This window comes from Schistocerca americana, chromosome 1, assembly GCF_021461395.2.
Source record: "Schistocerca americana isolate TAMUIC-IGC-003095 chromosome 1, iqSchAmer2.1, whole genome shotgun sequence".
NCBI classification, from domain to species: domain Eukaryota; kingdom Metazoa; phylum Arthropoda; class Insecta; order Orthoptera; family Acrididae; genus Schistocerca; species Schistocerca americana.
This window is the reverse complement of record NC_060119.1, coordinates 596,110,653-596,124,301: the sequence shown is the minus strand read 5'-3', so window position 1 is coordinate 596,124,301 and position 13,649 is coordinate 596,110,653. Positions and strand designations below refer to the sequence as shown.

At 42.4% G+C, this 13,649-nt stretch overlaps 1 protein-coding gene across 3 annotated transcripts in view; it reads right to left on the bottom strand.

Annotated features, from left to right (window-relative positions):
* LOC124606851 (helicase domino) overlaps positions 1 to 13,649 on the bottom strand; it is a 402,945-nt gene that overhangs the window by 218,344 nt on the left and 170,952 nt on the right. For all 3 annotated transcript variants that reach the window (XM_047138941.1, XM_047138934.1, XM_047138951.1), the window contains one exon: positions 8,805 to 9,007. In XM_047138941.1, the coding sequence (XP_046994897.1) occupies positions 8,805 to 9,007 (203 nt within the window). The remainder of the gene's footprint in view (positions 1 to 8,804; positions 9,008 to 13,649) is intronic.

The window sequence follows — 13,649 nt, the reverse complement described above, 5'->3', positions numbered from 1 at the left end:
GAATGCTGCGAATATTCCAGTGAATATGTGCCATCGTAAGAAGAAAAGGAAGATGAAAGAAGGGGTCACCTCGAAGGCCGCTGAGGGCCTGGCTTCGAGCGAGCACTGCCGCCGCTATCAGTAGGCGGACAGTCATCGTCCATTGGTTCTATAGGTTCATCGGCCATCTTGGTAAGATGGCCGGGAGGGGGGAGCTTCCTCCGCCGGTGAACGGCCAGATGTTCAGCTACCAGCGGTGCGGCCAGGCGAAACGGATGACGGCCTGGGGCGGCAACCGCTGGGTGGCGCAGGAGAAGAAATGCGCCGTGGCGGAGAAAGAGAACTGTGCTTCCTATGAGCCTTCTTGGAAGGTCGTTTGGTGGAAGTACTGGTCGATGGCTGGGAGTTCGAGGTACGCAGGAAGTCTGCACGGGACGGTTCCTTCTTGAAGGCCCGTGCATCTGACTTCTGGGTCTTCGTCTTGGCAGAAGCTGACAAAGGGGCTTGTGTCTGTGGGGTGACGGGAGGAAGAGGAGACGTCGACCGCGCGATCTTAGCACTGGCCGAACGGACGACCGTGGTGCTGAATGTCAGATCGCATGTCTGGGTTGCCACCTCCCTGGTAGTCCGAGGAGAGGTGAGGACAGTACTGTATTTCCCCGCTGGGAGCAGTGTGGGCTTCCTACTAGCAAATAGCTTGCGAGCAGCCGAGGTGGACACTTTCTCTTTGACCCGAATTTCTTGGATACAGCGTTCATCCTTATAGATGGGACAGTCGCGGGAGGACGCTGCATGGTCACCCTGACAGTTCACACAACGAGGAGACAAGGTGAACAGCCACCCTCATGGGCATCCCTGCCACAAGTGACACATTTAGCCGCATTGGAACAAGACTGGCGAGTGTGATTAAAACGCTGATACTGGTAGCAGCGCGTAGGTGTCGGGACATAGGGGCGAACAGAAATAACCTCGTAGCCCGCTTTGATGCACGATGGCAGCTGAACACTATCAAAGGTCAAGAAAAGTGTCCGGGTCGGTACAAGGTCATTGTTGACCTTTTTCATGACCCTATGGACAGCCGTCACGCCCTGCTCAGCGAGGAAAGACTGAATCTCCTCGTCAGTCAATCCGTCGAGTGATCTAGTATATACCACACCATGAGACGAATTCAAAGTTCGGTGAGCCTCCACCCGGACGGGGAACGTGTACAGGAGTGTGGCCCGAAGCAGTTTTTGTGCCTGAAAGGCGCTCTCAGTTTCTAGTAACAAGGTACCATTACGCAACCTGGTACACGAATTGACATATCTGGCTATGGCATCTACGCCCTTCTGGATAACGAAAGGGCTGACAGAGGAAAAATCCTTGCCGTCCTCAGATCGAGAAACTACGAGGAACTGTGGGGCAGGCGGTAGTACTTTTGTCACTGGTGGCTGGTCAAGTTTCCGTTTATGGGCAGAAGTCGAGAGAGAAGAAGAGAAATCCATTGCGGAGGAATCCCCCATGATTGCCAGCGTCTCCGATGGCGCGCTCCTTCCTTGTGGGGACCCTCTCAGAGGGCACTCCCACCTTAGGTGAATGTTTACACCTCAGGTCACACCTCCCGAGAAACAGACGGAGGGGCCAATCGGCATGGTCAGAAGGTATCAGCTCAGGCAATCACCCCTCCCTGGGCCTGGCCTTTACCAGAGGGTACGTGTGTGCCTTACTTGTCTACCCAGGGCGGGGAATTACGCGTTACCCCGTCACCGGCTACGCGTGCGAACGCGTGGGTCGGTCTTCAGGCGCGCACAGGGAGGAAGGAAGAAGACGAAAAAGAAGAGAGAGAGGACAGACTGTATCAAGCGCCGAGGCGGAGACCAGAGAAGGCAAGGAAAAGAAGACAAGGAAAAGAGTAAGGAAGACAGTGAGATGGAGAAGAACAAAGAAAGGAACCAACCAAAGGAAGGAAGAAACGAGAAGAAGTGAAAAACCAAAATGACCACAAATATAGGTCGTGGAACCGTCCGTCTCCGGACGCAGGCGCTAACTACCCCCTTGAGGGAGAGGGACTCCTTTTAGTCGCCTCTTACGAAAGGCAGGAATACCTCGGGCCTATTCTAACCCCCGGACCTGCAGAGGGGTGCACTTGATTTGTACGACTGTGTGCCACGTGGTCCTGGGAAGTCACTTTGGGTGAATGTGGAGGAGTCAAATCTACCTGTGGGTGCATTATGTGCACCCACAGGTGCACAACTATATACCGGATCCAGCAAGCGTGGTTTTTTTTTTTTTTTTTTTTTTTTTTTTCGCACAAAAAGGATGTTGTGGGAAAGTGGTACCTGAGAATACAGATAATTTTGGTGTCTACAAAGTGAAATTAAGGAAGGACATGTTGATAGCGGGTTTAGATATTACAGATGAGGATGAATTAAACAAGAAAAGTGTGAACCACAAGCAGTAAAAATGGAGTGAGGACAGACCTGAGGCTACTACAAGCTGTATGAAAGTCCCCAGTGCCCAAGGAAATGTGACATTTTTTGGAAATCTCAAATTACTACAGAAAATTTGGCGAAGGGCTTGCTGACATAGTACAACCACTCATGCAGTTGCTGCGGGAAGGAGCAAAATTCATATGGACAGAAGAGTGTCAAGCTGCATTTGAAGAATTAAAGGAAGTTTTGACATCCAGCCCAGTTCTAGTACTTCCAGACTTTCAGGAGGAGTTTACCTTTAATGTGATGCATCTAATCATGCTTTGGGATTTGTTTTAAACTGAGAGATTAATGGTGAAGGGCATCCTGTAGCTTAATGCAACTGAGAACTATTCACTGATAGAGAAAGAGATGTTGAGCCTCATTTACAGTGTCACGTATTTTAGATGTTGTCTTTATGGGAAAAAATTTTGAGTAGTGACTGACCACACTACTTTGAAGTGGTTACTGGAACTCAAGGACCCATCTAGTAGGCTGGCAAGATGGGCCCTGAGAATTAGCAAATTCAACTACGGAACAGTACGCAGATAAGGGACGAAGCATGGGGATGCAGCAGGTAGCAGAGGTTAAAATTCTGACTGACTGTCTTGAGAAGTTGCAGGCAGCACAGAGCGCCAAAAGTGACTGTAAACAGTACAGGACACAATTGCTATTTAGCAAATGTGATGGGACTGTTATGCAACAAAATGAGGAATGACGTGAAATTTGTATGGACTGAGGAGTGTCAGGATGTATTTGAAGATCTGACGACAGTTTTAACATTCAGCCTGGTTCTGGCATTTCGAGACTTTCAGAAGAAATTTATCCTTTTGTGAGGCACGTGTAATAACGCTTTGGGATGTGCTTTAAACCGGGAGATTAACAATGAAGAGCATCCTGTAACAGACATGTTGAGAAAACTGAATTCACCAGAGAAAAACTATTCAACAGCAGAGCAGGAGATGTTAGGACTCAGTTATGGTATCACGTAATTTAGATGTAACATTTAAAGAAATAAATTTCGAGTAATGACTGACCACACTATTTTGAAGTGGTTATTGAGACTGAAGGATGCATCTGCAGGCTGACAAGATGGACAAAGGGAGTTCAGCTACAAAATAGTACACAAGCCAGGGAAGAAGCACAGGAAGATGGATTAAGCAAGGCAGCAGTGTTGAAAGTTCTCGGTCATGTTCTTGCAGAGCGGTAGGAAGTGCAGAGGGCCGGTAGTGATTGTAAACATTACTGGATGCAATCACAGTTCAGCACATGTCACAGACAGTTGTGCAAGAAAACAAGGCTAGGGCCACAGGTAGTACTGCCAGTGAAGTTTAAGAAGAGCTTCTTGTCTGGTCATGGAGTGTGCGCAGCAGGAAACCAGAGCATAGCTGAGAGATAGTGGTGGATGTGGATAACTACGCAAGGAATTGTGTACAGTTTGTACAGTGAGCTGACTTTAATCGTAAGGGACTACAGTTGCAGAGGCTATCAGGAACATCAAAACCATTTGAAATGCTTGTGATTGATGTATTCAGTCATACTTCAGCAGGAAATTAATTCATATTAACAATAGTAGATCACTTTTCTTGGTATGTGGGGATGGTTGCTATGCTGAACTAACAGGCAACCAGTCACACAAGTAATGGTTAGCATTTCCTGCTTATCGCGAGCGGTCGCCTTACCATTTGGCTTTCTGTGCACGACTCGCGGCCAGACCCATATATCGTCAACCATGTGTCTACAACCTGTTCTCGTACATTCATGATGTATATTCCCATATAGGTCAGGTGTTGTACTTGAAAGTCGCTTGCCTGGTATCGGCAGATAAATATGATATTGCCAAATGATATGGCGACCACTCGTGATAAGCAGAAAATCCGAGTCTGGGTCGCGGTCCAGCACAAATTTTCATTGTTGTGATTACATTCTACAGCTGGTGGTTGTCTTTATTTGCAACTGTGAATTCATTTAATGTATTTCATAATGGCTGTAGTCATCGCAGTGTCTGTTCGTTTGGACATGCATGCGTGTTCAAAGGAACTTTGCATTGTAATCAGAATAACACAGGCATCGGAATATCGAATTTCGTCAGACTTACTGAAGGAGCTGTGTCTATTACTGGTTGATTTGTTGGTTGATTTGGGGGAGGGGACCAAACAGCAAGGTCATCAGTCCCATCAGATTAGAGAAGAATGGGAAACGAAGTCAGTCATGCCCTTTCAAAGGAACCGTCCTGGCATTTGTCTGAAGCGATTTAGAAAAATCATGGAAAACCTAAATCAGGATGGCCGGACACATCTTTGAACTGTTGTCCTCCTGAATGTGAGTCCAGTGTGCTAACCATTGTGCCACCTCACTCAATGTGTTTATTACTGCATGTGGAGAAGTCAAGAACTAGTCCTCTTCATAAACAGGCCAATGGTAGAAAGGAACTGGTAAATAGAACAATTGGGAAAATGTTAAGTTACACTGTGACTGGGATGCTCATATAAGAGGTGTTGTGTTAGCATATTATTCAAAAAGAGAGCACAAATACTAGACTATCCCCATTCGAGGAGGTGTACGGTCGGAAAATGCCGCAACCTTCCAAAGAGGTAAAGAAAGTAAAGCTAAGTTGATTGCAAATGTGCACATGGAAATGAGCACAGAAGCCGAATACAAAGACCTTAGAGAAGGAGGAGGAATCAGTAAGATATATGGTAACTTTACTGCAGTATAAAGTAGGAAATGGGTGATGTCATCCAGTTCGCAAGCTGAAAGAGGAGATGATGAAGTTCATCACAATATATTAAGGATGCTAGCAGGTGGTGGAGACTACTTCACCAGTTAGTGTGAAGCTTTAGTTGCCGTCATGGACAAGAATAGTGTACATGTTGAGCATCTACGACATTTTTGAGATTGCCCACAGTCAATTTCTGGAGTTTCAAGGATGGAGTCAGTGAATAACATGAGGAGAAGGAATCAAAGGAAGAGACAGAAAGATGTGGTAGAGCCTGTGTCAAAAGTACCGCATGCACAGGATCGTAGTTTGTTGTTTGTGAATAGGCTTGCTAGTAGCAACAGCCTTTTGAGGAGGGAGGAAGGGTGATATTTGTCCCTGCCCTCTGGTTGTGATACATCAGGGGTGAGAATGGAAGAAATAGAAGTCATAGCAACATTGCTTTGTGTCAGGGTTACAGAAAGCATGGACCGCACTGCCACTATGGAATCCAGCATACAAAACCTACCCTTCCGCTACTGCATAGGATCAGTAGAACTGAAAACCGACTGAGCGTGATTATATATTCTAATTCGATTCACAGTAACAGGACGACAAGCACAGTTTACATGTGTTACACCATTCATGTATGTCCAGTGAAGTGGGTAGTTCTTGGAAAATTCCTGCGGGGTATTATTAATTTCAGAAGATGGTAGCAGACATGCAGTAATGATGGAGGAGGAGTTACAACATTGTAAAAAGGAGGTCACAGTGTATCCGACCAGGGTAATACAAACCAGCAAGAGCAGATGCGCAGTACATTTCTTCTTAGCTAGACAGGGGGGTCTAGATCGTCCAACGGCTTTGCAGAATCCAGACTGCATTGCCAGCACTGAATATAACATTTCTGACTCAAAGTACATAACCTGACCTAATCCATTCCCTGTATCAATTCACTGTCATACAGGAAGGGCGCATTTGAGCCGAGCAGTTATTGCAGCATGTACCATAGTTCCGAAGGACAACAAAGTGTAACATGATTTAGAGTTCCGCTACACCGAGTGCCACATTGGCTCTAACTCTGCTGTATGTAGCTTTTATTCTTCTAAGCTTATGAGGTTGAGAGCTACAGGGTGGTGCACGAAATGTGTTACCAATTGTTTCTTTCACAATTTACGATGCACATAAGATATCCCGCTGGGATCTCTACAGCAATACCAGCAGAGCTTGGAAAAACAAATGGGTTACGAAATGATGTGTAATTCACGATACTGCCGCTAGGAGACTAGTAAGCAGCAACAGCTCCAGAGAGCATGCTGGGATTGCCCCTCACCTCCATCACCTGCTCCCACCATCCTAGCTCGTAGCCACTCAACCCTGCATTGGGGCACTATATTCCATAGAGACACTTTTGTAAGATCCCAGTATCTGGGGGTCTGTGCCAGTAGCTTAATTTCATCATATTTCATAGGATGACCGAGTTCCATACAGTGCTCAGCAATGGCTGACATAGTTGCCTGCTTAGTTGGGTGTCTCTGATGTTCCTTGGACTGGTTTTCTACAGTTCTAGTTCTTTGTCCAGTGTACAAATGCCACATCGGTGGGGTATGTTATAAACTCCTGGTTTTCATAGCCCCGAGTCACATTACACATTTCCCACTACTCCTCTTATTTTGGAAGGTAGAGCAAACACACATTTGCTCTTACGCTTCTTGAGAAACCTAATGATTTTGGCAGAAACAGATCCTGCGTAGGGCAGGTATATCATAGTCTACGCCTCATCTTGCTCTTCTTCTGGATCATGTGATGGATTGGCTGGTTGAAGGGCCTTCCAAATCCGCTTGGCCATGTATCCATTCTTGCAGAAAACTGATTGTAAATGCTCTATTTCTGCTGCTGAACTATCTTTGTCTGACAAGGTAGGTGTCCTGTGAACCAATGTCAGCAGACTCCATTCTTATGTGCAGAGTGGTGACAGTACCAGGCTTGCAGGTATAAATCAGCAAGTGTAGGTACACACAGCGGCCGAACAACCCGTCAGCTCTCCTTTTGACAAGTACATCCAGAAATGGCAACTGGCCATCCTTTTCCAGTTTCAAGATGAACTTAATATTTGGGTGGCATGTATTTAGATGTTTCAGAAACTCACTGAATCTCTCCCTATCATGAAGCCAGATCAAGAAGGTTATCATCCACATAGAACTGAACTGGACTGATAACGGAATGCTGCCGTGCAGACCTGAGAACATTTCTAGCAGAAGTGGATCACAGAGGGAACACCTGGAACTGCATTGGAGCAAAAATGAAACACTAGCGTGTGGGCAGGCACACGAGATTGAAGAGGTACTGCCTAAGGATGCTGCCAGAGGGGACGGACTGTAGATAAAATACCTGGAGTCGATCATGGAGGGGGAAGGCCATAGCTATAAATACTGGACCCATTCTACTCGACAATGAGTGTAACATAGCATACGATGAAGATAACAAGTAACACTGTCAAAATATCATGCACGAACAATGCTCATATGTGGCAGAATTCCCATTCACGATGCTTTATGTGGCAGAATACCCGACACATCAGGATGTCAACAGACTGCTGGGAAGGACTGAAGAATTACATCACATATAAGATGTTTTTATTTCTCTAAATCCCCTAAAGTGAATTTTGATGACATTGTACACAACTGAAAAAGGGAAACTGCTTTTAGATATGTGTTGGAAGGAACTGCTGAGGGGAAAAGCAGCAGAGGAGGACCAAGACTAGAGTATGCACAACTGATTATAGAGGATATTGAGATGAAAAGACTAGCACAATGCAGGAATAAACAGTAGACAGCTTAAGGTATCAAACCAGTCAAAATGGGGGGGGGGGAGGTGTTAAGTATGTAGCTCACAGTATTCTGCATACAATTTTTTTTCCACTGATTCCTAATTTTGAGGAGGGACCTTTTGGGGGAAGGGCAACAACTTATCTACAGAAGCCCGGTACGTGACGCCACACATCAGTTCTCTATAGGTAGGGAGTTGCCTTTCCCTTATTTTATGTTAATTACAGGTTAACTTTAATATCACATATTGATTATTATTAGTGTAGGGGCCCACACCACAAAATAAATTTTGCTAGTTCTGAGTCTTATACAAGTTTGTGTCTATGACTGGATAAATTAATCATACATAAAGTTTTTTTTTCACGATTTTGCTATACTGTACCTAGCACCTGTAGTATTACTGCCACACCAAATTAAGTGAATGCACCACATATTCCCTCCCCAATGAAGATTTGTAAAGACTTTGTAAATTTAGTGTAATAGGGAGGTTACAGACTTGAAGCACATATTCTGCTACTCTTATGAAGTAATGCTCAGGAATTTAACTTATTTCATGTAGTAACACACAATTATTAAAAAAAAAATCTGTAGTTCTGAGGCAAGGAAATAAAACTAGCAGTAAGCTAAGTGGCGAAGATTGATAAAATTACCGCCTACGGCTAGCTTCAAATTATTTAATGAAAGTATTTTAATGTGCTGAAAATAACAGTTGCAGTTGCTGAGAAATTGTGCATTAACTTCATCTTAAGACCCACATAATGGGAGGGTATTACATTAAATCAATGAAGATATTACGTGAGCAGCTAAGTAATATAGGAAAAAGACAGCTGATACTTCATTATTACTCACCGCAATCATACTGAATAAGCCTGGGATCAGGAAACTGGGTTGCCATTGCGCTCACTACAGGATACAACAACGCACAACGAGGTGACAACTCCCGTTGAAGTTCAGCTGTAAATCTTCTGTCTTCCCACAATCGTGAAGGTGGGGGGTGAGAGACATGAAATTTTGGCTGAGGTGCTGCCACTGCTGGCACAAACAACAGGAACCTGCAAAAAAAAAAAAAATTATTCATAAGAAAAATGGTAATTAAATACATTTCCAGGATAAGACAAGCACTAACATAAATCCTTTTGTCTTATTTTTAGAACTGACATCCCAGGAGTGAGGGTATAGCAATGCTTTGCAATACATAAGTACTAAGGATTTCCATTTATTTTTAATTTTTTTGTTCAGTCCAGAGAGAAATACATAACATGTTAGGTATTATCTGCTAGCATAAAAATGTTACGGGAAAGTTTAACAGATCTGTCGCAGATGTTCAAAGACATACTGAGAGTCACAGAGGCACGTAATGTAACCTGGAATGCCAAGTGGGGGGAGGGGGAATAGATGTGAAGGGAAGCAGAAGTCCTGCAAGATGGAAACAAATTATACGGAAAATAATTTATTTGTTGGTGGGGTAACTACATAAGAACTGACATGAGGTAATATAGAATGCACAAATATTTCTGTATGTAACTACTATCTTAGTTTAGAATGGTTCAATGGAAAAATTGGGAAGGGATTTAAATTAATAAAAAGGGTCACTTGGCAACAAATCTCTTGTTAGTAATAAGAATCGAAGAACATTATAAATTTTAAAACCAAATGAACAGGGTGGGCAAGCTCTCTCATAAGCAACAATAATTTAAAAATTAGCCATAATACAGGTGTAACTGGCAACAGCAATGTTCAGTTTGGAAAAGGACCAAAGAAACTTAGCGTACATAGCAAAGAGTTCTAGTAACATACCAAACAGAATTATGGCACAAAATACAGTGACTACACTGAACAGACATGATCTTCAAAAAGAGTAACTCAATAACAAATTAAGACAAATGTCTGTCTTGAGCAGCTAGTTCAGTAGCCCACATGTAATGGAAATATCTTAGACCTCGTAGTTACAACAAGGCCGAACTTCATCAACGGCGCCAGTATAGGACACAGGAATTAGAGATCATGATGTCATCAAATCTACTGAGGTTATTAAAGTTAATAAATCGATCAAGAAGTCTAGGATTGTTTCTGCTACAAAGAACAGATAAGCAGCTGTTAGCACCTAACTTGGACAATGAACTGCAATCATTTAGGTCCAGTATGATGGACAAGAGGAATTATGGATAAACTTTATACAGATTGTAAATCATGCTCTGGACAAGTATGTGCCTAGTAAGTGCACTGACAACGGAAAAGACCCACAGTGGTTTAGCAAAGAAATTCGAAACTGCTGAGAAAGCAAAGGCTGTTGCAGTCTCGATTCAAAAAGGAATTGGCAAGTGAACAGGCAAAGATTAGTAGAGATTTGTGCATGAGTGAAAAGATCTGCGCGCGACACAAGAACAACTACCATCTTCACACCTTAGCGAAAGATCTAGCAGAAAACACAAGAAAATTCGGGTCCTACATAAAACTGCTAAGTGAGTCTAACAGTTCCATCCAGTCACTCATCGACCAGTCTGGTGTGACAGCCGAAGGTACACAACAAAATCAAAATTAAATTCCATGTTTAAATAATAATTCATGCAGGAGAATAACACAAATGTACCATCATTTGGCCGGAGCACAGAGTCATGTGTGACACAGTAATAGCATCCCTGGCATAGAGAACCAACTGAAAGTGTTGGAAAAAAAAAAAAATCAGTAACCATGTCAGGACGGAATCTCAACTCTGTGTTACAAAGAGTACTCTGTGACATTCGCCCCTTAGCTTGCATTTATTGGTAATCTCTCACCCAGTGCAAAGTCCCAACTGACAGGGAAAAAGTGTAGGTGACTCCAGTATATAAGATGGGTAAAGGAACAGACATGCAAAATTACAGACCAGTATCCTTAACATCGGTTTGCTGCAGAATTCTGGAATATATCCCAAGTTCGAATGTAATAAATTTACTAGAGACTGAAAAGCTTATGTCCACGAATCAGCACTGTTTTATAAAGCACTGCTTACATGAAATACAGCTTGCCCTTTTCCCACATGATATACTATGAACTATGGATGAAGGGCAATTGGCAGTTTCTATATTCCTAGATTTCTGAAAAGCATTTGAGACAGTACCAGACTGCAGATTGTTAATACAGGTTTGAGCATACAGAATAGGTTCCCCGATATGTGTGGCTCGAGGATTTCTTAAATAATAGAACCTCGATGGTGGGTGTTCATCGGAGACAAGGGTCATCACCAGGAGTGGCTGGGATAGTGCGATAGGACCGCTATTATTTTCTGTATACATAAATGATCTGGCAGACTGGATGACCAGTAATTTGCTACTGTTTGCTGATGATGCTGAGGTGTAAACGAAGGTGTTAAAGATGAGTGACTATAGGATGGTAAAATATGACATAGACATAATTTCTAGTTGGTTTGATAAATGGCAGTTGGCTCTAAACATAGGAAGTATAAGTTAATGTGGACGAGTACAAAAAAATAAACCAAAATAAACACATTATGTTTGGATATAGCATCAGCAGTGTCCTCCTTGACACAGTCACGCCATTTAGATATCTGGGGATAGCATTGCTAAGCAATATGAAATGTCACGAGCAAGTGAGGATTATGGTAGAGAAGTGGTCAACTTCAGTTTATTGCAAGAATTTTCAGAAAGTGTGGTTCATCTGTAAAGGAGACCATATATAGGACTCTAGTGCGACCTATTCTCGAGTACTGCTTGACTCTTTGAGATTTCCACCACGTCAGATTAAAGAATGAAATGAAAGCAATTCAGAAGTTGCCTGCTACATTTGTTACTGGTATGTTCGAACAACATGCCATTGTTATGGAGGGAATCCATGGTGAGAAGGTTATGTTCTCTTCGAAGAACACTACAGAGAATTAGAGAACTAGAATTTGAGGCTGACTGCAAAACAATCCTACTACCAACAATATATTTTTCACTTAAGGACCACGAAGATAAGATATGAGAAATCAGTGCTCATATGGAGGCATATAGTGTGTCATTTTTCCCTCATTCTGTCTGGGAATGGAACAGGAAAGAAATCAACTAATAAGTGCTACAGGGTACTGTCTGTCACACACCACACAGTGGCTTGTGTATATAGATGCAGATGCTGATCAATAAAAGAGGTTTATATTTTGAATAAATCTGATGATCTGGAAATATATTTGTAATGGAGGATTCCACACAAGCGGCCATAGCTGCGCAGCAGACTACATTATCCACACACATCCTTCAGACATGTAACTATCTGGCCAGAACCTCCACTTGACCCAGTCTACATTCACCAAAGAAACTCCATCATTACATGATTATCACTTGGTTTTTAATGAGTCAGATAAAAAAAACTATTTAGAAAATTTACTTACACATACAGATGACTTTCTTTTCATGAACTATTTTTTCCAAATAGTACTTCATTTATGTAACTGCATCATCTCTAACAAGATGAACAGCAAGGCCAAGGTATGACCACAATTACTTCATCTGTTAATGGCTCTTCACTCTAGGTAACATGGTGCATCCTCTCTACAAAATAAATCCTCAATCCAGTCACAAATTTTATTTCATACCCCATATGACTGTAATTTTGTTAATATGCTTTGATCTAATACTGAGTCAAATGTTTTTTGGAACAATGAGAGATCATTCAGTATTACAGGTGAAAGATGTTAAATGCTCATTGGTGCAATTAGTGAAGGTTTCATGACTGCAGTCTGTGTTTGGAAATGGTACTTAAAATGCAATCAACAATAACTCTGAAACTGGGCAAGTCCTCAACTACCACAAGTGTAATGCATGAATCAAATCGTTAAAGAGAATTGGTGCTTCCTGTTTGACGAAGTTTACGGCAATGTCCAGAAATGTCGTACACCTTCAGGATGCTTCTGTGATGGAATAGCTATACTAAACTAAGGCAAATCAAATTTACAAATGTAAACAGTTTACAGGAGGAACCAACATCACGGAAGGATGCCAAAGTTTCATAGTTGATGACCACAACACTCTCAAACAAAGAGTGTTGTCTTCCCACAGATGTCATCAAAGAGGAGAAAAAACTGAAAAAAATACTGAAAGCCAGAGGTGCAACAGCGGAAAAGGCAGTAATCAAAATTACACTTGATTAAACTTAAAAACAACCACCATCAGTTGCTCCATTGTCAAGGATACTGCAATAGTTAGCTAGGAGGGAAAACAGTAAGAGATGTATTGAAATACTGTGGGTATATTGTTCACATATAGTTAAAGAAAACTTCTCCTAAGGTGAAATTAACCTCTGTTTTTCTTTTCAACTGCGAGGGATTTATTTACTTGGTTGGCTGCAAGTCCAGAATTCACTAGCAATTATTTTGATAATGATATTGCTGAGTTACTAGAAAAACTAAAAAGTGAAAAGACAGGGATATTTATAAAGTAAACGTTGGTGTTAACAGACACTAAAACAGTCCGCCCTGTAAATTCAAAAATGTGAAAAGCAGTGCAAGTAAACCTGCTACTGTAGCTCTAAGAATTCCTTACTTTTCTGTGAAATAAAAGTGAGTACCTCTATGTTTACCACCTCAAAGCCAATACTGAAAATAATTTTTGAGGCCAAGTGATGCTTTAAGCTATGATATCTAGCATTGTCTGAAACACCAGTGACAACTGTCTCAGCAGAAAAACTGAAATTGCGTAATAGTATTTCATGATAATCATA